General features: G+C 62.7%; 1 protein-coding gene across 7 annotated transcripts in view; it reads left to right on the forward strand.

The window, feature by feature from the left end:
- CHLSN (cholesin) overlaps positions 1-23,975 on the forward strand; it is a 109,699-nt gene that overhangs the window by 70,950 nt on the left and 14,774 nt on the right. For all 7 annotated transcript variants that reach the window (XR_013831484.1, XR_013831485.1, XR_013831486.1 and 4 more), the window contains 2 exons: positions 18,612-18,772; positions 22,799-22,880. Coding sequence is in view for 3 of the 7 variants with exons in the window: in XM_079943881.1 (XP_079800007.1) it covers positions 18,612-18,772; positions 22,799-22,880 (243 nt within the window). In the remaining 4 variants the exon portion in view is untranslated. The remainder of the gene's footprint in view (positions 1-18,611; positions 18,773-22,798; positions 22,881-23,975) is intronic.

Raw genomic sequence — 23,975 nt, forward strand, 5'->3', positions numbered from 1 at the left:
AGGAAGCGTGAGGGTCTGGTGAGAACCTGAGTCCCACCCTGGAGGGGCCGGGGGTGGACGTCAGTTGACAGCTGGGCCCGTGGTTTCTGTGTGGTCGTCCTGGGTCGTCACCCTTGTCAGCGCAGTTGCCTCACTGCCTCCCCCTCCTTTCTAAATCCCACCCTACTCGGCCTCTGCGGGACCTCTTCTGTCCTCCGTGGAAGCAGATCCTCCCCATTATTAATGTGAGAGGTGCCCGGGGTGGGTGTGTGACAGGGTCCCTGCCCTCAGCGTGCAGGGCCTGGCGCGGGGACCACCCAGACTCCAGGAGGGCAGTGGAGCGGCACCCGGTGTCAGCCCTGCCCGAGCTGCGCCTTTCCTGGCCTGGGGGAGACCAGTGGCTCTGAGAGCAGCACGCTGACGGGGCCTGCCCTCCAGGAGCCCCAGGCCGGCGCGAGGCAGGCCGTGAGCCGGGGCTCTGGTCCCCGACGGCGAGCACCAGGGACGCCGGCAGTCGGCAGGGGTGCGGCTGGGCCAGCCTGGAGGAGGGCCACCGAGGCTGAGGCCTGGTCCCGGTGCTCCGTCTAGCCTGAGGCCGACGAGCGCCCCGCACACCTAGCAGCCCTGGCACGGCCTTCGTGGTGCTTCTTAGGTCTGGAAAATGTGGCCCCTCCCGAGAGCCCCTGGGCGGCTGCCTGACGGCAGCCGGCTAGGCAATAGGGCGGCCCCTCCGGCTCTCAGGTGTCCCGACGCTCGCCCGACGCTCGCCCGACAGCGGCCTGCCCTCCCCTGCCCCGTGGCCGTCTTCTCATCCTGGCCTCCATGTGCGAGGGACCACCGACCCACGGTGGTGGGCCACGAGCCTGGCTGTGTCTCTTCCGTGTCCGAGCCGGCGGCTGTGGCGAGGACGCCGCCCTACGGACGCGCCGCACGGGCCCCGCTGCCCACTCCGATTCCGGCGCCGCACTGCCCCGCGCTGCCGCTGCTCTGCAGCCCTCGCCAGCTCAGCTGCCCCGGCTCTCGCACGGCCGCTCCAGCCGCGGGTGGGGAGACGAGGGCACGCCCCCACCCCCGCTACGGGGCACGCGCATGCAGGGGGAGCACGGGCACGTGGGGGCTCCGCACCTGGGCGCCTCCCCCAGCAGCAGCAGCGCGGATCGTTGCGGGGATTGTAGGTTAACCCACGATGTGCTTAACTGAGGTTCGTCGCGGCCCCGGCTGTTCAGCCACGTCGGCTCTTGTGTCCAAGAGAAACAGGCGCTGAGCCTGCTTATTCTCTGCACCACACGAGGGTGCAGGGCGAGCGGGTAGTCGTGGGCGAGGTCGCCCGCGGTGCCCGCGGGACCTGGGAAGGGGCCCCGATGGCTGGCCTTGTGCCACAGTCTTTACGGAGTGATTTCCTGCACTTGAGTGGGATTCCCGGTGGCCACCAGGCCCGGTTTAGAGAGGCTGGGGTCCAGGGGATAACAGACCCCTGGCCAGAGCAGACAGCTGGGGCTCCGTGCGGCCCGGCAGCCTCATCAGAGCGCCTCCCAGCTCCCGGGGATGCTTCGGCAGCTCCGCTTTGCAGGTGGGAAGACCAAGGCCCCGAGAGGAACTGACCTACACAGGGTCCTGCCACGCTCGTGGGCTGGAGCCCAGGTCAGTACCAGGTCGGTGGGCTTTGGTGGCCCCTCGTGCTCCCTGTCCGTCGTCTGCGGTGGGCGCAGCGCCTCAGCCTTTGTGCAGCCCCGCCCGTGGGCCCCAGGCTGCTCCCCCGCTTGGATAGGGCGGGTTTCCCCCGGGGCCGTCTGAGCGGTCCTGGAGGGGAAGAGCCAGCGTGGCTACAGGGCCACGTCCGCTCGGTGGTTTTCTCGAAGCTGGATCTTCCCTCGGAGCCGAGGACGTGGAGGAAGTTGATGGTGGGAGCCCGTGCGACGCCCAGTCGTCGTCTGACTTTGGGAGGCCGGCCTCCGCGGTGCAGCCTCAGAGGCTCCTTCCCAAGGAGTCAAGTCAGCGCTCCCCAGAGTCGGGGAGCACGTCACCCAGCTCTGCTGACGAAACTTTTCTGCCACACTTTTAGCCAAGCAGAGCTCACGGTCCGGCTTCCAAATAACGCAATCAATGACGATATTCCGTTACTTAGAAAAAGCTGCTCCGCTGTAGTCATGTGTGCTTTTATTTGTGTGAACTGCGTGTGTGTGCGTGTGGTATAAAACACACGGATCACATCAGAGCCGCACACTGAAGTGTTCCAGGTGCGTGTGAAGAAATGATGAGATGTCTGGGAGTGAGGGGCGGACGGGGAGATGGGCCACACCGTTGGACACAGGGGGTCACCACACTTCCCTTAATAACAGAAAGAGGAGAAAAGAGGGAGGGTGGTGGGCCTGAGCACGTCCCGGGGCCGCCTGCTGGGACCTGCGTCCTGCCCCATGTGCGCTCACCCCTCCACTCCTCCTGCAGGAGGGGGTTCACAAAGCAGGACTCGCTGTCTTGCTGACGGTTGGCGGGGAGCCTCTGTCATGCCCTGTCCCTCGAGGGAGCCCGTCGATCGCTGCCAGACTGAGCACTGCTGCTGCTGCTGCCGGGTAGGACCTCGCAGGCACGCACCTCGAATCTGGGGTTAGGAGGGGAAAGAACCAGAGTTTTTATTCTGGGAGTTTATTTTTTCTCTTCGCAAACCTTTAATCGACATTAAAAATAGTGCCCGTGGGGCTTCCCTGGTGGCACAGTGGTTAAGAATCCGCCTGCTGATGCAGGGGACACGGGTTCGAGCCCTGGTCCGGGAAGATCCCCCATGCCGCGGAGCAGCTAAGCCCGGGCGCCACAACTACTGACGCCCACGCGTCTAGAGCCCGTGCTCTGCAACAAGAGAAGCCACCGCAATGAGAAGCACGCGCGCCGCAATGAAGAGTAGCCCCTGCTCGCGGCAACTAGAGAAAGCCCACGTGCAGCAATGAAGACCCAACACAGCCAAAAATAAATTAAGCTAATTAATTACTTAATTTAAAAAAATAGTGCACGTGACACAGTGCTTCCTGGAGAGCAGGAGCAGGGTCGCTGGAGGGGTGCATGGCCCGGGGTTTCCTCTCAGCAGCCCGCGCCGGGGGCATCCCGGAGTCTGCTGGCCACCTGCCATTCAGGCGTGGCCCCAGAAGCCAGGGCACCATCCCCACTACAGTGAAGGGTCCCAGGCCCAGGTCTGGCCGAGCCATGTGGGGAAGGCAGTCTGCCCCGTGCCAGGATCCTGCCCGAGGACTCAGAGGAGGGCGGGTGGGGGTCGGGGGTTTTACCCCACGTGACCTGTGGAAATGATGGGGGCTGGGTCTGGCAGGCTCCCCAATACAGAAAAGCGTGGGCTCAGGGCCGAGGCTAGACGCTGGACATTCGTGCAGGCTGGTTCCCCACCCATGGCCTTGCTCCCTCTGCCTTGGACGGATGGCCATCACTGAGACGTGCAGTAGATTTCAGGACGCAAGATCAACATACAACCGTATTTCTGTGCGTTCGCTATGAATGCTGAAACTGAATTTAACATGGCAGTGTGGTACCATTCCTACCAGCCCAGCCTTGCTGCTGGTTTTCCGTACCCTTTGGGCATTTGCACTCTTCGTGGAGCAGGTTTTTCCACGCAGGAGCTTTTGTTCAGGGGTAAGTTGGGGTTTTTCAGGTGCCTCCTTCCTTATTCTCTTTCCTAACCCTATGCAAGCACCTCTGGCCGCCATCATCTCCTGGGATGCCGGAGGGCTGTCACCCAGGCTCTTGGGCCCAGGGGTAATGCCTCCTAGAGGGAGACCGCACTCTAGTTCTCTGCCGTGGCCTGAGGTGTGGGTGGGCGTGCTTGGTGGAAGGCAGGGGGAGGTGAAGGGGAGAGGGGGGAAGGACTGTTGCTCCTCGGAGCTTGGTAAGGAGGGTGGGCCTAGGGCTTGGCAAGCGCCACTTACGGCAGGTTTAGAAATTTCCAAATAAATCTGTTTATTAATGGTAAGCAAAAACAGACAGTGTGGTATTAATGGAGGGAGAGACACGGATCTGAATAGAGACCCCAGAAACTGTCCCACATCCGCACCTTGATTTTCGGCAGAGGTGTAAAAGTAATTCAGTGGCGAGTCTTTTCAACAAACCGTGCTGCAGTAATAAGACATACACAGGGGAAAAGTGTGTTGATTCCTTGGGCTCTTCTATGTTGACCGTCATGCCATCTGTAAATATAGACAGCTGTATTTCTTCCTTTCCAATCCGAGTGCCTTCGCTTGCACTTTCTTGCTTTCTTGCCCTGGCTGGAACATGTAGTGCTGTGTTGAATGGCAGTGGTGAGGGTGGGTCTCCTCACCTTGTTCCCAAGCTGGTGGGGGGAGGGGCAGTTTTACATGTTACATACCGAGTTGAGGAAGCTCTCCTCTATGATTAGTTTTCTGAGAATGTACATCATAAATGAGTTTTGAATTTTGCCAGACGCTTTTTCTGCATCAGTTAATATGATCATGTGATATTTGTTCTTCAGCCCGTTGATATGATGGGTTTATTAGATTGATTCTTGAAAACTGACCCAGCCTTGCGTCTGTGGAATAAACTCTGCTTGGTCATGGTGTATAGTTTTTTTAATGTGTTGCTGAGTAGGATTTTTGCATTTACATCTATGAGAGATTTTGGTCTATATTTCACTTTCTCTTTCATTCTTTTTCCTTTGGTACTATTTTTGTCTGGCTTTGGTGGCAAGGTAACACTGGCCTCCCAGAGCAAACTGGGAAATGGTTCCTTTGCTTCCGTTTTCTGGAAGAGCTTATATAAAATTGGTGTTAATTCCTCTTTAAGTGTTTGATAGAATTCCAGCGAAACCATCTGGGCTTGGACACAAGGTTCTGGAGTCAGGCCTGCGATAGCTTTAGTGACAGCCAGGCCCTGCGATGGCCGTCCCTGGAGGGGCTGGCGGGCCGGCTGCACCAAGACCTTGAGCAGCACTTTGCTTCCTCTTGTTGTGGCCGACGGCGGACCCTGCTCCCCTGGGGCGGGGGCTCCCCCCATACTCACACGCGCACTCACGATTTCCACCCGCCAAATGCTTCCAAGCAGGGCCTGACCCGCTGGCGGGGCCACGTGTGAGGGAAGGGGTGTGTGCGGGAGCTCTGGGGGCTGCGAGCAGATGCGGGCATCCAGGCGGGTGTTCCAAACCCCCTGCAGCATCTCCTGTGATTTCACCAGTGGTTGGTTCTCGGGAGGTGCCAAGCCCGGGAACACTGTGCTTGCTGATGGGCCGGACGTTCTGGCTGATAATGTCTGCGTGGGACATATTTGTTCTTTGCTGAATGACTCCGAATGATCCCCGTGATCTTGGGGTGCTGGTTTCGAGAGCTTGTTCTTCCTGCCTTGGGGGAGGCTTTGGTGGCAACTTCATGCTTCTGGAGCACCAGCTCAGCAGAGGTGTTCCACTCTGCCCCCCACACCTCCAGCCATCCTGGCTTCTCCTCTGCTTCACGTGGGCCTCTGTGCCCCCTCCCCGGGATGTGGCTGCCTGCTCCCTTTGCCTGGACCACCTCTCTCCCAAATATCCACGGCCGTGCCCTCACCTCTGGGTCTCAGGTGTCACTGTCCTGACGCTGTCTCCTTGACCTCCGTCCTCCTCCAGCCATTTAAAATGACAAAATGTAAGTCAACCGACTCTCTGTCTGTTGTCCCTATTTCCTCCTTAGTATTATAGCCTTTCAGGGCAGTCTAACTATGGCAGGGGGGGTCTTAGTTCAGGCTGCTATCACAAAATGCCGTAGGCTGGGTGGCTTATAAGAAACCGATGCCTTTCTCACGGTTCTGCAGGCTGGAAGCCCAAGACCAAGGCACTGGCCGTTTTGGTGTCCGGTGGGTTCTCTTCCCTGATCTCCTTGCTGTGTCCTCACGTGGTGGAGGGGTGAGGAGCTAGCTCTCTTAGTGACAGCCAGTGCCCTCCCTTATGAAGGTACTGATCCCCTTCACGAGGCCCCCATCCTCGGGATGTACTTACCTCCCAAAGGCCCCACCTCCTAGTGCCATCGCGGGGTGGGCGGCAGCATTATGATATAGGAGTTGTGGGGGCACTGGAACATGGTTTGTGGTAGCAGGCGTTCCCCACAGTAAGCTTAGCACTTAGAAGAACATCTCATGTGAAGGTGTTGCTTAACGAATGTATGTGGAATGCAGCCAGGTCTGTTATGTACCCATGCTTCCTGGCCGGGAGCTGCTGGGCCGAGTTGCATGGGGTTCTAGGGCCTCGGTGGCCCCTCAGAGGTGGACCCAGTGTGCTGCGGCCGGGGCCACACGGCAGGCAGGCCTCTCAGCCGCACTGTCCCGCGCCACCAGCTGGACTCTGGCCACGAAGGCCCTCGGGGCTGGACCGAGCGCCCTTTCTCTTGGGGTCCCTACAGGTAGCCCCAGGGTGCACGGAGTGGCCCTGTGCCTGCGGCTGTCTGACACAGGCCAGAAACAGACAACCAGGGGGTAGCACAGCCCAGCAGCACCTTCTGGGGGTGAGCCCCACCTGCCTCTGTGTGAGGGCTTGCGGGGACAGAGTGTGTCCTGCAGGCAGGTCCCTGGGCAGAGAAGGGCCTGGGAAGGAGCTGGGTCGGGAGCGGCAGACCCGGCCCGTTTCACACCCTTTACGTCGTCTGCACAGCGTAGGTAACAGGGCAGCTGGGAGTGTGAGACGAGCGGGCACGAAGCTCCCTCTGCGCTGCGTGTCCCTGTGTGCGGTGTCCGCCCCTCACCCTGCCCCAGGCCAGCTCTTCCCCTCCGGCTCTCTCCTTTGTCCAGCCTCCCACGGTGGCCCATTAGAGTCACCAGAATAGTACCGTGAAGAAACCAGATTGGGGGTTCTTGGGTTGCAGGGCTGACACAGGAAATGCACTGGGAAATCAGCACGCAGATCCTCTATGACTCTGGGACCTTGGGAGGTCCTCATCGGGCTGGGAAGCTGGGACACCCACACCCGCCAGCCAGCGCACGGCCTCAGCACCCAGGGGACAGCGTGTCCTCACGCCAGGGTGCCGGAGCAGCCCCCCGAAACCAGCCCCGCCTCCAGAGCCTGCTGCAGGCCTTGGGCGGGTTCAGCAGGCTCCGGCTGCGGGAGCGTGGTTTTCCTCGGACTATAAAAATTGATTTGCAGTATTGTCTTAGGAGAAGGACACCTTCATTCATTTGCTCCGTGAGCCTTTACTGAGCACCTGCTTTTTGCTGGGTGGGTCTGCGGTGGGCAGACTCGGCCTTACGCTTGTGGAGCTCAGTTTGGGGGCGTGGAGCTCTAGGGGCTTTACACAGCGGGTTCAGCGGGTGAGGCAGAGAAGGCTTCCCCGAAGCTGAGGGTTGACAGGCGCTGGAAGTGAGCGCTCCAGTCAGGGGAAGCGCATGCGCAGACGCCCTGGGAGGCGACAGCAGGCCAGGTTACCCGGCTGCAGGGGGTGGAGATGGGGGGTGGGGACCGAGCCTGTGGTCGGCAGACGCGTCCGTGTTAACTGCACCGCGTGGTTTTCCTGCCTCCCCTGTGGGGACCTGCCAGGGAGCCGCGCCGTGAGGAGAGCCACAGGCAGACCCCTGGGCGGGGGCTCAGCGTCTGCCACTCGGCGGCCGAGCTGTGGGCCGGGAAGTGCCGGGAGCCCTGGGCTGGGCCTTCCCCTGGCCCGGAGGGCCCTCCTCCTCCCCTCCCCCTCCCCCGCCCGGGGCCGCGCAGCAGCCGCCGCCCACTCGGCCTGGAGGGGAGGGGTGGTCCTCGCCCCCCAACCCCCGTGCAGGGCCGACCCCGCCCACCTCCTGACCCCGCCCCGCCAGGAGTCCCGCCCACACGCCCAGCCGCGTGCTTGCGTCACCGCCCAGCCGGCTGGATCTGGTTCCAGCCGAGCCTAGCCGGCCTGACATGCGCAGTGCGCGGGGGCTGCGGCGGCCGGGAGGTGCCGCGCTCCCGGGCACACCTGGCGGCCTGGGACGCGGAGGTCAGTGCGCCGGGCCGGGAGCGGGCCGTGGGGGCTGGGGGGCGCGGGGGTCCGTGCTGCAGGGCGGGGCGGGGTCTCGGCGGCGCCCTGGAGACCCGAAACCGGGGTGGGGGCGGGGAGGAGGAGGGGCCCGGCCCGCCTAGTCCCGCTTCCAGACGAGAGGGTCCGGAGCGCCCCGCCTTCCGGGCCCGGGGTCCTGAACCGCGGACAGGCTGCGTGGGGCCGGGGCTCTGAGACGCGACTCGACGCGCCTCCCTCTCCCCGGTCGAGGCCTTGGGTGCCCGCCGACCGTGGGCTGCTTCTTCCATCCCGGGACCCACGCCAGTTCCCTGGACTCTGCCGGCCCCACCTTCTCTCTGTAAGAACGGGGAGCGGTCTGGACCACGTCGCTGCCCCCTCCCCCAGGCTGGGCTGTCATCACCGTTGGCGACCCGCCTTCGGGGCCTTTATAGCCGGAGGCCTTAGCCCTGCAAGGTCCTCCGCCACAGCGCATTGAGTGTCAGGGCTTGGGGGCGGAACCCACCAGGGCATCTACCATTTTGCTTGGGAAGTTCCCTGGGTGTGCGTAGCTCTTTGCTTGGCAATGTGAGTGTTTAGTTTTTTAATTCATTGTTACGCTCAGGAATTCTTACAAAGTGTGGGGGTATTTTCCTAGTGTGATGAAATGACTTCGGAAGTTACACTTAACAGCGGATGGAGCTGACAGCGTGCGGCGCTGCATGCACGTTTAACGAAGCCTTTGGATTTTCCTGTTTCCTTCTTTTGGAGCCACTAACATGTTTTGTTTCGTTTTGTTGCCTGAAGAGCCTGCAGCCTGGTGCCTGTGGGGCTGGAGGGCAGCTGGGCCCCTGTAAGGCCCGCGGTGGAGGTGGGTTAGGACGCGGCCCCAAACGGGTATATCCACTCTGTGCCCGGCCGTGCAGTTTTCTCTCCCAAGGACGCAAGGCGCAGAAGCCGCTGGGGAAGGCAGTCCAGAGTCTGCTGGGTTGACACGGGGTGAAAACGTAATTGAAAATCTTGAGCAAAAGTGGGATTGTTTTTGCTTTGAGGGAAGCAGCGTCGGACGCTGTGGGAAGCCTGGCGCCCCAGGCCCACCTCGAGTATGGGGGAGAGAGAGGTCTTTGTGGTCTTGTGGTATGCTTTTCATTAAAATGGCAAGATCAGTACTGTCAGATTAGGGACGACTGTCTGCTAGTCTTTCAGAAGTTGCTAGAAGTTACGCTCTCTGTGTGTTAAATGTTATGTCTAGACTCGCAGCTCGTTCGCTTGATGTTCCGCTCCGCTCCGCCCACGCTGGCTGTCCATCTCCCGGAACTGCATTTCCAGGTTACACACAAAATGCAGCCTGAACTCCTGGTCAGTCACACGTTTCCAAAGATGGAAGGAAAGCAGCTTCTTGCAGGGAGGAGGTGGGCGTGGCCGGGGCCTGCAGAGCCGGGGGCAGCTTCTCTGAATACACGAAGCAGACCCTGTGTGATCTTTGCCTTCCGATAACGGGGCAGTCCACATTAGGCTGTTGACCGTGCAGAGCGCAGCTGGGCCCCAAGCCTGTGTTGGCCTGTCAGCAGCGACAGCGATGGGGGGGGCTGTACATCATCCTCCTGCCTAGAACCAAGGAGGGCCCATGGGCTGGTCCTGCTGCGCGTGGACATCAGAGCTCCTGCAGAGGCCAACCAGCCAGGGCCCGTTTGCTCCCTGCATATGGGCGAGATCAACCCAAAAGCTTAGCCGAGATTCTGGGAAGCAGTGAGAGCAGGTGGCCCTTGGGATCTGGGGGCCACGAAGGCCTGTGCCGTCTGCAGCTAGGAGGGGGTGTGGGGTCCTGGGCCTGCTGGTGGGAGACCTTGGGGCTGTGAATGAAGGTCTCCAGTGGGCAGTGGGGGTGGGTGACAGTCTCTTCCTGTCCTCAGGAGGCCTTAAAGACTGGGTGTGTAGGAGCCAGGTTCCTGCTAAAAGTCAGCCAACGAAAGCCACCCCCCATAAATGCCTGGTAAGAAGAGTCGGTGGACCTCCTCAGCCCACCCCCGCCCCGGGGCTCATGGGGAAGCAGGGTAGCTGCTCTGGAAATGGAAGTGCTGCCAGGGGAGGGGTAGGTCGTGTGGCCCTCCTACCAGCTTCGTTCCTGCTGGGCTGGAGCTCTCCCTGATGGAATGTGCTGCATCTTCTCTGTTCTCCTGCCGCCTCTGCCGTGGGGTCTGGGGTCTCAGCTGAGACCTCGGTGGCCCTGAGGTCCCCGTGCTGCGCCTCAGCAGCACGTGACCACCCCGACCCCAGCCTGTGGTGCCCCTGTTACACCTGAGCCGGGTGCTCCTCGCCCTTCCCCCACAGGCCTGCGGCAGCTCGGCCACAGCTCAGCCTGTGTCCCCCGAGGCCCCAGGCCCGGCTTGTCGGACACGGTGCCTGGTGGGGGAGGTGCTGGGTGCACCAGGTTCCCGCGTCCAGGCCCTGGGCCTCGCGTGCTGGTGCTGACCTGCCCGTGCACCTACTGGCTTTGGCTCTCCTTTGACCACGTGTCCCTGCGGCCTCTCCCCCCGGCTCCTCCCTAGACCGCAGCCTCTGAAGGGAGCCGAGGGATCTCCCCCATCCTGGCTCTCCCCTGAAGCTGTAGCCTGGCTTTGCTCCATTGTCCATGCAAGGGCAGGAACGGATGGACAGCCTGTGAAAAGGTAAAATGAGTAAATATCTCAGGACTTTCTGCTTCCAGAAACGAATTTGATCTCTGTAAACACGGTTCCTGTCGCAGGGCAGTTAAACCAGGCCTCCTGCTGTCTACAGGCCAGAGGGGGTCCTGCCCGCCCCCCTCCTCTTGCAGGTGTGGGCCTTGCAGAGAGGCTGTCCTTGCTGGCCGTGACCCCCGTCCAGAGGAGATGAGAAGCTGATCACAGCACGGCCTCGGGAGAGCCAGGAGTCCTGCCGTCATCCAGGCTGAGGTTCTGGGGGACCTTGAGAGGTTTTATAGGCTGGTCATCACAGCACGGCCTCGGGAGAGCCAGGAGTCCTGCCGTCATCCAGGCTGAAGCGCTGGGTGGTCATCTGCTCCCTGGCTTTGGCACCCCAATCTGTGTTTCGTGTGTCTTTTGGCTTTTCAAGTGCACGGTGGCAGGTAACACACGTTCATTTGAATCCTTGGGTTACGAGAGGAGCAGAATAGAAGTTAAGTCTTCTGGTCACCGATGCCCCCGGCCCGCTGAGCGTGCAGCCGTGCTCAGAGTTTTTTGTTCTGAAGCTGGTCTCTGACAAGGGCCAGTGTCTCCAGCCCAGGTGGGGAGCAGGTCCTGCCGGCAGCCAAGGCCACAGGCTTTGAAACGGTTGATGTGGAAGACCTTTCCCAGAGCCCTGGCCTGTCCGCAAGGGCCACCGTCCCTCGGTGGCACAGCCCCCCGCCTGGGCTGTGGCCGTGGCGACCCCCCCACCCCTCGAAACCCTCACCTCTTCCTCTGTAACCCAGGAGCTGGGCTCCAGCGGGGTCCGCGTGTGTTTCTGGCCAAGAGCGTCTGACGGTTTCGTCATAATGTCCAAGACCCACGTGGAAGGGGACCAGGGGGTGATGGGCTGGGAAGGGGAGAGACGTGGGCCAGGGAAAGGACGCCCTTCCTCCCAGGTGCTGTGTGGTGGTAGAGCCCAGGGCTGCAGGCGGGGCGGCGCTGGGCAGGATTCTTGGGGGCTCCATCTCACTGATTCTGGGACCCACTGGGGTTGAGCGTTTCCTTGTGCTGTGCGTGTTGACAGCAGACCACGGTGGCCCTGGCGGGCGGGGGCGGGGCCAGGCTCTCATGTACTGTACGGGGACCTCTCACAGCGTCACCTCACGTGGATCTGCCCTGGGGGCGGTAATGAAGCGCGGAGGCTGTATTTTGTGATCTGGTATCTGTTTCAGCGTGGGCCCCTGTGCTTGTGTATCCTGGTTCAGGCCTTTGGAAACATCTGGTGTCTGCAGCATCTGGATGGAGGAGCTGTGCCCTGCTCTGAACGGCCGCTCAGCCCGGGGCAGCCGCTGTCCCTGTCCTCCAGGAGCTCACTTACCTCCGGCCGTGCGCTCCTTGAGGCCAGAGCCCGTGTCTGCCTCAGCACCGGCACCGGCAGCAGCAGCGGCAGCTCTGCAGGGCACCGGGCCCGTCACCCACGGCCCACAGCGCTCGCAGCGTCCCTGCTTGCCCGGCCCAGCCGCTCGCTGGGTTGATCAGAGCAGCGTCCTGCGTTGTGTGCATGCTTTCTGAAGTTGTTTGGAATTGGGTTGGTTTTTTTTGGCGGAGCTGCGAGGCTTGTGGGATCTCAGTCCCCTGACCGGGGATTGAACCCGGGCCGCAGCAGTGAAAGCCCGGAATCCTAACCGCTAGGCCACCAGGGAACTCCCTGGAATTGGTCTAGTTTTAATCAGAGTACTGCAAATAAAATGAGGAGGGTACATATCACTGTTTCTATTTCTGAATCAGCAGAGGAAACTCAGCATCGCTCACAGGTTGGGGGAATGAGCGTTTAAAGAATCTAACAATTTGTAACTGAAATCTTAGTGTCTCCTGTGTGTTTCTGCTCTTGTTCTGCAGGGAAGCTGTGGGGGGGAAGGCTCATGGCGTCTGTGTTGCCCTTCAAGTTGCGTCTAATTATTTCAAAACACAAAGTTTTACTTAAATATTATAGGAAACACTCTCTCTTTTGTTCTTCATCGTTTTCAGGAAAGGAAAAAGGAATTGATTGGCTACCATGAGTTTCCCTTTTGACTTTTAATAATTGCAGTAATGCTCCTGATTAAGGTTCAGTTTTCAAGCTGAAGCGGTGTCTAAAAGGAGCTGCAGGCGGGGACTGGGCGTCCTGCCCGTGGATGCCTGGCTTCAGAAGCGGAAGGAAGAGGGGGCTGTGTGGCCTGGGGAGGCGCCAAGTCTGGGACCAGTTTCCTCTTAGGTGCCCTCCCTTCCACCCCTGAGCTCCCGTCGCTTCAAGGTTCAGCCGGCTCCATGGGACTTCCGGGAGAGAAGCCGGTGCTTCTGGCCTCAGCGGTGTTTGGACGGAGACCTGTGGTTAAGGATCACTCTGGGGGGGGGCGCCTGGCGGGGACCTGCGCTCTGACCACCTCTGGAGAGTCGCCGTGCCCTTGGGGACGCTGTCTGGCCTGTGGACAGACAGCTGAGCCGAGTGGCTGGACTGCTTGTGCTGCCCGGGCCCCTGCCCCTGCCACCTCAGGGTCACTTTGAACCTAAACCCTGCCCTCCCACTGGGGTCAGGTCACGCCTTACAGCTCATCCCTGGTTCAGGCTTACGTTTCATTGGCAAGGATTTTTAACGCACACCTTTCTAGTCCCCCAATTCTGTGGTTGATGGGTTTCGCCTGGACGGAGTGGGTGGGTTAGGGGCCCCACCCCGGCCTCTGCTGTCAGCAGGCTGGCCGATGACCCTGTCCCCGTGTGTCAGTGGTCAGCAAGGAGCAGCCCCCCCCCGACCCCGGCCGGGAAGTCCCACCGGGGGGTGGTCCCTGCACTGCTGGCTCCAGCCAAGTGCAGCCCCCTCCTCAAGCACGTCCGCGGCCACCACTGCCCAGTGGTACTTGCCGGGTGATAGAAGGGAAGCTGGGCCCCGACGCTGAGTCTGATGCTCTTTGAAGTAGGAGGCTTCTGAGGAACACGTGGGTGACGGGCACTGCCTTCTCCCCACCGTGTTGGCCCCTCTGAGCCCACGCCCCTGGGGCTCCCCCAGCTCTGCTGGCATCAGGATCAGAGATCCCGTTGTCAGTCGTCCCCTTCCCCCCCCCCCACCCCCCCCCCCCCCCCCCCCCCCGCCTCCCAGCTGAGCAGGACCTGGCTCTGGGCCTGAGCTCGGAGGCGGAGAGAACGGCCCCTGCACGGAGCCCCGGCAGCACGGGGCTCAGAACTGCCTGGCTCCCCGCGCTTCTCCTCCTGAGCTGGTGGGGGACCAGAGGGTCTGCAGGCAGGAGACCCTCTCCCGGGCTACACTGTCCCCCGCAGCTGTGTAGTGTAACCTGTGAGCACGAGGCAGCAGGGGCCCCCCAAACATGGCCCGTCTCAGGCCACCCCAGCTGACCTTTCCTTCCTTGGCTCCCCCACAGACCCGTGACCCCCAGTGTGGAGAGCCAGACCCCCACCCCTTCCTGTGTGTTGGGGCCTCCGGGAGAATCCAGTTCAGAACCCTGGGCAGGAGCTGATTAGAGGGTCCGAGCCAGGCCAGTGGGAGCCCACGCGGGAGGTCGGGGAGGTCGTGGTGGTCTAGGCGCCCCTCCCAGAGTGGGGCCTGAAAGGCCCTGGGGGGAACCACAGTGGGACAGAAGGGTCCCCAGGACCGCCCGCCTCCAAATGCACACACAACTCGAGAAAGCCTGACACGTGGTCGGGGTGCAGGAGGACCCCAGAGAAGGAGAACCGACCCATCTAGTAGACGGGCCCCTCTGTGCCCTCCCGGGCCTGTGCCGGGCCTGCCCCACCCTCCCGGGTCAGCCTTGGTTCATAGAGGAAGACTTTGCTCCCTGAGACTGGAGGGAAGGAAAAAGGTGGCTGGAAGAGAGGCCCGTTTGTAACCTGGGACACCCTCACAAGGCAGTGGGGACGGGGGGCCACTTGTGCCCGGTCGATGGAGCGTTGCAGGACGCCTGCCCTGTCAGTGTCTCCTGATGGCCCCGCGCCCACAGGCCAGAGACCGAGGCTGTGGTGCTACTCCCTGAATCTTGGCCCCAGCCCCCCACCCCCGTAGTGTCACCGGCAGGGGCAGGGCAGGCCTGTCCCCATCACGGAAGTGGCTGGGGAGGTGCGAGGCAAGGGGTCCTCCCGTGGTGGCAGCGGTCCCACGGTGACCGTCCTTCCAGAGTGTCCCGTCTTCATCTGCATTCCTGGCCAGTCCTCAACGAAGGAACTGGAGACTGAAGTCCAGTCTGTGGCGCCAGTGGTCGGTGCCAGCCTCGCTTCAAGGGATCACGGAGGGAGAGGGGTTCCCCCTGCACATTCTGCTGGTGCTTCCAGTGCCTTGAAGTTGCAGGACCCCCTGGGCTCCCCGGGGTCCTCCTATAGGGGCAGGGTTGTGGGTTTTCACTTTCTGGTTCTGGCTGGGGTGTGACCGGCGACACTGCCTGTCTCGGGGGCAGGGCAGGGCCGGTGGCCAGAGCACGAGGCCCGCCAGGGGTCCAGGCGCCCTGCTTGTGGACAAGGGCTGATGGGCCTCCTGGCCTGAAGGACCCGAGCCTGTCCTTCTTCAAAGCAGAGGGCTCTCTGCCTGAAGTGAGCCCGTGGAAACCTTCCAGATCGAGGTCATGCCGTTTCTGCTCTGTGTCTCTTGCCCAGAGTCACGGGGCTGGATGCTTCCTTCATGTAGTTGTGTTTTCTCTGTGTCGCTATTCCCGTAAGAAGTCAGCACGTTTCCTTTTGTTCTGTTGTTTATTTAGTGCATTTCCTGGACGTACTCAGTGCCTGTGTTGCCCGGAGGCCGGTGAGGATTTAAGTGCTAAATGCACCTCTGATCACCCGTGTGCTGCGTTACTTAACACGGCTCGTGCAGACGTTCAGCGTGGATGCAATTTGTGCCTGGACTCCAGGGCCCTCCAGGCTCCACCGCGGTCCTCCAGGGTCCCTCGGGGCCCTCCAGGGTGGCCGTGGCTCACCAGCTTGGGTGCACATCTGCCAGAGGCCTTGCACGCGGGTTGGCTTGTTTTTGTGCCCTTTGAGACATAGCCTGAAGAGCTCTAATTGGAGAGGGGACTACGTGCTGAAGCTTAAGCTCTCACCGCACTTCGTGGGGGGCCTGTGTTTCGTCTGGAGCAGCAGCGCGGCGTGGTGCTTCCGAGGAGACCCCAGCGGTCAGTTCCCCATGGTTGTGCTAAGTTGGGGAGATGGGGTCTGTGTTCCAGAGAGCAGTCGTGTTAACAGCACTGACCCTGCTGCCCCCAGGCCTTCCCCAGGAGTGGGCCTGGCCTGTGGGGAGTCCCGGGGTGGCTGTGGTCCGCAGGGCTTTCTGGGGGTGAGGCTTCTCCTTTCGCTGAAACTTGGTCCCCAGAAGGGCCCTCACAGGCTGCGGTTGTGGACTCCTGCGTTCCTTCCAGATGGTCTTGGTGTTTTCGTGGGCTGTCCCCCCGCCAGCAGTACCAGCGGGAGGGGCGGGGGCCCCCAGGCCTGAGTGGGTTTAGGAAAAGGACACAGGTCCCACAGGGGGACCGTCCCTGGGGCTTGGGCAGGTGTGCAGAGCCCAGGGGCTCAGAGGTGCTGGCTTCCTCACGTGGTCCACACCAGGGTTTGGCCCGGTAGCCTACGTTGTTTACTTGGAATAGCCAGCATTTAAAGTTTAGGAGATTCACCTGTAAACATGTGTTTCTAGCTTTTCTTGAGAGTCCAGTTAGCTCAACGTTTGCCCCGGGCCCCCAGCTCCCCTGGCTGCTGCGCCCCTGTGTCTTGCCTGGCCCCTGGGCCTCATGGCTCTGAACAGCTCCTCTCGGGGGCCACGGAGTGTGGGCTCCCCCCACTGCCACGTCAGGGGCACCACCGGCCAAAGCGAGAGTGATTGAAAGAAGCTCTTTTCGTAGTTTCCAGAGTCCCTGCCTAACACAAGACCTAGATCCTTAACGCTGGACGTGCCAGCAGCCCCAGGAGAGGCAGTTGGACCCTTCAGGTGCCCCCCTCCATGGGACTGCCGGGGTCCACGTCCCCTCCCTCCCAGGCCCACACTAGAGCCCTGGCCATGTTCCCCTCCAGCCTCCCTCCTGTGCCCTTCCGTGGGGACAGTGGCACCTCGGGCCATCACTAGGCCTGCAGAGTACCCCAAGAGCCCTCAGGGAGTGGGACCTGGCTCCCGTCTCTTGTGTGACCAGGCTTAGCCTCGGGGAAGCAGCCAGCACCCCATAGGGTCAGAGGGGCTTGGGCAGCAGGGGCCTGGACCTGGATTTGGAGGACACCACCGTGTCCTAGTGACAAGTGGGAGCCATGGGGGGAGTTGCATCCACCCTGGGGGCAGATGCCTCTGACCCTTCCATTCCCTTCCCAGACCTGCCCAACCTGCTGGCCTCCCTCGGGAGTCAGTGTTGGCCAATCCCCAGCCCTGACCCTTCCCTGGGACTTAGGGCCTCTTGGCCGGTGCAGTGCCCCCCTGTGTGGCTCAGAGGGGCAGGGCTGGCCTGCTGCTTTTAGTGCCAGCTTCCCTGTGAGCCAGCGGGTGTGTCTCCTAGACCCCAGTGCACCCCACTTCGGATTTGTGACAACGTGGAAGGGCCTGGAGGGTGTAGTAGTGCTGGAATAAGTGTGATTTCACTCACGTGGAATCTAAAACACAAGGAGGCAAACCAAAGATGCAGAGATCAGTGTGGTGGCTACCAGAGGGGAGGGACGGGGGAGGGACGGGGGAGGGCGGGGCAAGTTAGAGGCTCAACCCCAGGGTGACAGATGGAAACTAAAGGTTTGGTTGTGAGCACACTGTTGCCTCCGCAGAAGTGGAAATTTATATAACGTTATGAGCCAGTGTTACTCCAGTGAAGAATACCTTGTTTTAAAAATCTGATTTTATTCCCTGTCAGCGGAAGTCTGGCTGATACTGGCGTTGGTGTTTCAGGCATGGTTGTGATTTTTAAAGCAAACACACACCCTTCGGGCAGCTGTGTGGTCAGAGCCCCTGCTGCCCTGTCCTCCAGGGTGTTCCAGCCTCCTGCCTCTCCCCCTCCCTCTCCCCCTCACTGTCTCTCTGCTTCTCCCCCCTCCCTCTCCCTCTCCTCACTGGCCCCTCCCTCCCCCTCCCTGTCCCCCTGCCTCTCCCCCTCCCCTCCCCCCCTCCCCCCTCCCCTCCCCCCCCTCCCCCCTCCCCTCCCCTCCCTCTCCCCTCCCCTCCCCTCCCCTCCCTCTCCCCTCCCCTCCCCCTCCCCCTCCCCCTCCCCTCCCCCTCCCCCCTCCCCCTCCCCTCCCCCTCCCCCTCCCCCTCCCCTCCCCCTCCCCTCCCCCTCCCCCCGCCCGGCTGCAGTGCAGTGTGGGTCGGGTCTGCGTGGAGCATCCATGCGAGGCGGCGGGTCGCCACTCCTCCCCGGGAGAGGAGCCCTGAGCCCCATACGGAGGCGCCTCCTGGGCAGGTGGGCTGTGCATCCCGTGTCAGGGCTGCCAGGAGTCACCCGGTGCAGCCCTGAAGCTCCACGGCAGGTAAATCCCAGATGGTTCACAGAGGAGGAGGAGCTGGGGAAAGCAGCTCTTTTGTTTGAGAAGATTCCGGGAGGAGCGGGAGTGGAGTGGGAACACAAAGGTGGTCAGGGATTGGCATTTGTGACGGCCTGCCTGCCGGGGCATGAGAGGGTCCCCACTGGGCCTTGCTCTCCGGGATGGGGGCTGTGGACGCTGGGTGTGCGGGGCCAGCGCCAGAGGCCTCCCTGGAAGTGCTGGAGCCGTGGCCGGGTCCCCAGGGCTTCCGGCCTGCATCACAGTGAACTCGCTGGGTCTGGCCTCCGGGGTGATCAGGAGACCTTGGACTCCGCTCTTGTTTGGTTTGTGGGGTAGGGGATCGCATCACAGGTCCCAGCGCCTCCTTCCTGCTCAACCCCCGAGAGACTCTCCCAGGCACCTCCTGCCGCCCTTGGAGCCTGGGGGGGGGTCCTCGGCGGGTGCGTGCAGCACCTGTCCCACCCTGCAGGACTGCCCCCGGGATCCCGGGACGAGCGGCCCAGCGTGGGCCACGGGGTCCAGGGAGCCGCGGTGGCACCTGCTCCCGAAGCCCTGATGGTGGTGCCCTTGCTTCCAGGGAGCCGCGTCCCCGGAGGAGCAGAGGGTCCTGGAGAGGAAGCTGAAGAAGGAGAGGAAGAAAGAAGCCCGGAGGCGGCTGCAGGAAGCGGGCATCTCCGTGGCCCAGAGCCCAGCAGCCAGGCGCTCGGGGGCCGCACTGGCCTTGGACTACCTGTGCAGGTGCGCGGCCCCGGAGGGATGCAGGCAGACCGACACGGGCTGGGGGCTCAGGGCCCCCGGGGGGGGGCGGGTGGTCGCAGCCTCCGCGGCTGTGTCTGGGGCCAGGGGAGCCGCCTGCTCCCCGCCTGGGCGTCTGGCGCCCGGAAGCGCAGCTTCAGCCGTCGGGGTCAGCGGTGACAGGTCAGTAGTTGCGGGCGCTTGGGCAAGGCTACCCCTCAGCCTCCACCTCAGATCAACAAAATGCAGGTGAAGAGTCTCACTCACCTGCCCCTCATAGTGTTGTGACAACCTGACAAAATAATGGCCTTGGAGCCACCATGGAAGACTCACGGGCCCTGTGCTGAGGATGGCATCGCACCGCCACTGTCAACCTTGTCACCCCACCTACATCACCACCCGCACCCACGTCACCACTGTCACCATTCACGTCACCACCACCACCAGTCACGTCACCCCCCCACCATCACCATCCACGTCACCACCCCATCGTCATTGCCGCCATCAGCATTGTTGCTGTCTCCACCATCACTCTCGTCACAGGTCTCACACACCCCACATCTCCCTCCAGGAACCTGTGTTCTTTTGTGGAGTCCTCGAGACCCAGCCAAGGGTTGGGGTTGGTGGCTTGGAGCCGGTTCAAGAACAGAGTTCCTGGGGGCCCTGCAGAGGATTCTGGGAGGGCAGGGGGGCCTGAGGACGTGTGTGAACCCAGCGATAGGCTGGGAGGGGGCGTTTCAGAGCCCTGTCTTCCAAGAAGGAGGAGCTGCCCGGCCGCCCTGGCTCTGTATGAAGCGGAATCTTCCCGATTCCTGGACCGGGCTGAGCACCGGTGAGTCAGCTGCACAGGCAGCCCAGGGTCCAGGCCTCCGCCTCCTCCGTGCCCCCGTCCCCCCCCCGCTCCCCCTGCCGTCTCTGAAGCCCGGGAGGTTGCGGCAGAGCAGTAGACGCTACCCCGCGTCTCTCCCAAGCCTGGGCCCCCGCTGGGCCCGGGCAGGGCGCCCACCTGCTGGATGGACTGGGGCTTGCCATTCCCCCAGCCGGAGCCTGCTCTGGCGCAAAGGGGGCACAGGCCGTAACCGGGACGGGTGCCCTGGGGAGCCTCGGGCCTTGTGCTGGGCCTGCTTGAGCCCCCGGGAGCAGCCCTTCTTCGGCTCTGCTGGAATCTCCGCGCGCGCTGTCCCTTCCTCGTGGGGGCCTGCTCCCGTTAAGGTCTGCCCGCCTCCCTGTAGGAAACACGCCTTCGATTCAGTGCCTCCCTCCCCGCCCAGGGAAGTCCGGGTGCCTTCCTCGCACTGCAGGGGCCACGTGGAGCCCAGCGGGAGGGGAGGCCCAGCCTGCGCACCGGCGGAGGGAGCTGCCCGGCAGCCTCCCCTGACCCTGGGCCTGACCCTGGGCTGTGTTCAGGGGGTGGGGGGTACGGGGATGGCCAGCAGGCCCCTCGTTGACACCTGGTCCCGTCCCGGCACCTTTCACCTGCAGCTTAGGTGATATTTTCCGTGGTGAGCACAGCCGTACAAGGCAGCCAAGAGAGGCACCTGCAGGCTCCGCTGTCACTCGGGGGACTGCTCTGAAGACGGTGGTCCTGGGGAGGGGACAGCGGACCCACTCAGCAGCTCAGACGGCCCTGCCCAGCGCTCCCCAGGGGACCAGAAGCTGTGGGGTGCTGTGGCTTCAGAGCAGCCGTCACATCTGGTCCTGCACCGCAGGCAGCGCACGTACCTGCCTCTCACCGCTCTGGGTCGTAAGAACATCCTTCGGCCCTGACCTCACGGTGCTGAGAGCCGCGTCCTCGTGGGAGCTGCTCGCGGTGCAGCACCCCCTTGAGAGGGTCGGGCTCGGCCCTCACCCCCGGGGCCCGTGCTCCCTCCCTGCTGACCTCTGACCTCTCACTTCCCCTGCTCACCAAAGTCACGCAGATGCTCCATCTGTGGGTCCCTGCCTTCTGGGGAGGTATTTTTGGGCGGGGCTGGGGGCCCCCGTGGTCACTCGGTCATCATTCACATGGTCCTGGTGTGTCTGGGAGCCTCCTCTGTCCGTTGTGGATTTCCGTGGGGCCGCACCACCCCCAGGCCTCCAGCCGGGTGCCCTTTGCTCCCCGTGGGCCCGGACAGCCCATCTGAAGCCAGTCCGATGCTCCAGACACCCGAGCCGCTTCTGGGGCCCGGCGGACCACAGGGTTGAGGTGACCCTGGTCAGAGCCCTGGGGTCAGGGAGGAGGGAGTGCTTCAGGCCGATGCCCAGCTCCTCTGCGTCACCAATGCAGCAGTGAGGGAGCCAGGCCTGAGGTGGTCCTTCCCTCCCAAACCCTCTGGCAGCTCAGGAGGGACCTTGAGACCCTGGGAAGAGCGAGGTCTTCCAGGGCAGATGAGTTGGCCAGGGCGCGATGCAGGTGGAACGACACAGTAGCTGAACTGGGGCCAGTGCGGGGGCATTCTTTATTATAAAGACTGCTTAACTGGAGCGAGAGCGAGAGCCCTGTGGAGACTGCAGAGGAGCAGATGTGAGGGGCCGGGCCGAGCCCAGGGAGCGTAGGGGCTCACGGGCAGCAGGGAGGTCACGGGAGCTGCGCCAGCACACTTGCGGGGAAGCGGTGCACTGCAGAACCACGGGGGGCCCCGTGGACGTGGACACCAGAGAGGGCTGCTTGCCCACGCTCGGAAGGAAGCTCCCTCCTCCCCACCGCGTGTGTCCAGCATCTTCTGGGTAACTTCGTTCCGTCTGGGAAGGAAGCATCTTGAAGGGCCCATCTCCACTTTCGCAGGCAGAGGATGAGCGGTGGGTTTGGAGCCGAGAGACAGTTACGTCATTACTGGCAGCAGGGAGCGGTCCCACTGGTGGCGGCGGCCCACACAGAGCGTGCCCTCCCAGTCGGGCCAGCAGAGGAGCCTGAGGAGATGGCCAGGGGCCGCTGACTCCCCAGCCTGGTGGCCCTTCCTCTCTCCCTTTCTTCCTCCCCTCCCTCGAGTCGCCCACCTCCCTCCCTTCCCCCTCCTCTTGGTGAGGCGCCCCTGCGGGTGCAGAAGACTGAGCTGGGCCCTGTCGTGGGCACACACATTGCCCCGGCCTTGCCACTAAGCTCTGGAGGCGGGACTCCAGGCACAGGCAGGGTGTTGGTCCCCCAGGAGCTGTGGCCAGGTCCGGCTCGTCGGTGGCTGCCACGGGCAGATGTGGGGCAGGGCCTGGGTGGTCGTGCCATCACGTGACACGGCATGTGGGAAACTCCACAGGCGTGAAGCGTGTGCTTCTGCCTCAGCCCCGCCAGCCACGGGGCTGCTTGTCCTGAGAGAGTGAACCGGCTGGGCGATTAGGGAGGCCGACCCTCCTGCCGTCCTGCAGCCCCAGAGCCCGCACTCTGCCCACTCCACGCCGCCAGCGCCCGGGTCCCAGACACAGACCTCTGTCCGTCTCGGGGCCTCTGCCCCAGCGTTCGGGTCTCCCTTGGGCACTAGCTCCCAACGTGGCCTGCTTCCTCCACCTCGGGCCCCTTCAGCCTGGGCTTCACGGGACCAGCCGCGCTTTGCCGCAGCGTCCTCATCATCTGGGGGCCCGGTGCGTCTGAGGCCCTTGGGTGGTGACGTGCAGGCTGGGCCAATGGGACCCCTGCGTGGCCCTTGGGGTCAGGGCTCCTGGCTCCTCCCTGATGCCCAGCTCATGGCGTGAAGGCCACGCCTGCTCCAGTCGGCGGTCCTGCCGTCCTGCACGATAAACGTTTCTGGAAGAAGGACTGAGTTTGTGAAATTCAGAGTGTTCACGTTAGGGTCGTGGAACGATGGCCGTGCAGGGCTGAAAGAAAGTGTCCTTGTGCCCCCTGGTCCTGCCGTCCTGGCCGAGGGCCCCCGGCAGGCGTGCGGGGGCGACGGTCCTCCTGGTGCAGAACCCTGAGAGCCCCCTCCCGCCCTCGCGCTGGGAGGGTCCTCTGCAGATGTCCCGCCCCCCCAGCCAAGGAAAGGCCACCCAGGCCAGTGGGTGCAGGCCTTCCGGCTCCTCCTGTGCAGTACCTGAGACGTCGTGTCCTTGCCTCCCCAGCTGGGCCCAGCAGCACGAGAACTGGAGGTTTCAGAAGACGAGGCAGACCTGGCTGCTTCTGCATATGTACGACCGTGACCAGGTGGGTGCACACTCGGTGCGGGGGGGTGCCCTGTGGGAGCACCCGTCCAGCCCTTCGTTTTACAGAGATGAAACCCGGGCTCAGGGAGGGACCCGCTCAGTGTCAGGGAGCCAGAACCCCTGCCAGGTTTGCCCAGCGGCCGGACTCATCGTGGAGCTCCAGGCTCCCAGCTGCAGGAGGCGGCTGCGGTTCCAGGAGGGCCACCGTCCGCGTGCTTGGAAGTTCCACCCTCCCCTGTGGATCCTCGTGGGGTGTGGCTATCAGGCTGAGGCTGGGAGCTGCCGTCACCCCCAGACACTCCAGTGTGCGCCTGCTACACGTCAGGGCGTCCTACGGGACAACATCCCAGCCTGAGTCAGGGCTCCACGTCACGTCACTACTACACGTTCTTGGTGGCATCCTTGGGCGGGGGCCTGTCGAGAACCGCGCTCACCCGGTGTCTGGCACGTCCCTCATCTTACCCTCGTGACCCTGACGTGCTTGCAAGGGCAGTCGTGTGGCAGGGCGTGGCCGGCGTGGTTGGTTAGGTCCCCACCCGGACTCGGGGAAAGAAACGTATGTGTTCGTCCTCCTCGTAGCTGGTCCGTGGTGTCGATGTTGATCGCGTGACGCAGGTGGTGGCTGTCGGGTTTGTTCCTACAGAGTTACTGATTCTTTCGGTAACAGGCACGTGTCTTTGGGGGCTGCCCGTTTCTCGTCACTCTCACTAGCCCGCTGTGGCCCTGTCTGGGGCTCTTCTGTTCCCTTCATCCCGTCTCCGATAAGGAGGAGCTTCGCCACCCCCGCTCCAGTGGACTGTGGCTTCCCGCTTCGGCGTGGACTGTGCTGTTTTATTCAGTGGCTTGTAATCCATTTATCTGGGGCCGCTGTCACCATCTGTGACGATTGTGTAGCTTTCATTATGATGGTTAAGTGGCTCCCCGGCGGGGAAGTTGAGGGCGGGCTCGGCCCTGTGTGCGCTTGATGGGGGGTGGGGGCCCCTCCGTGGAGGAGGCACCTGTGAGCTGAGTTCTGAAGTCAGGCCGTGGCTGTTGGGCGGGTGGGGGACAGCGGGGTGCAAAGCCTGGGCCGGGCCAAGCCAGCGATGCCGCAGGA

Source organism: Stenella coeruleoalba (genome assembly GCF_951394435.1).
Source record: "Stenella coeruleoalba genome assembly, chromosome: 15".
NCBI classification, from domain to species: domain Eukaryota; kingdom Metazoa; phylum Chordata; class Mammalia; order Artiodactyla; family Delphinidae; genus Stenella; species Stenella coeruleoalba.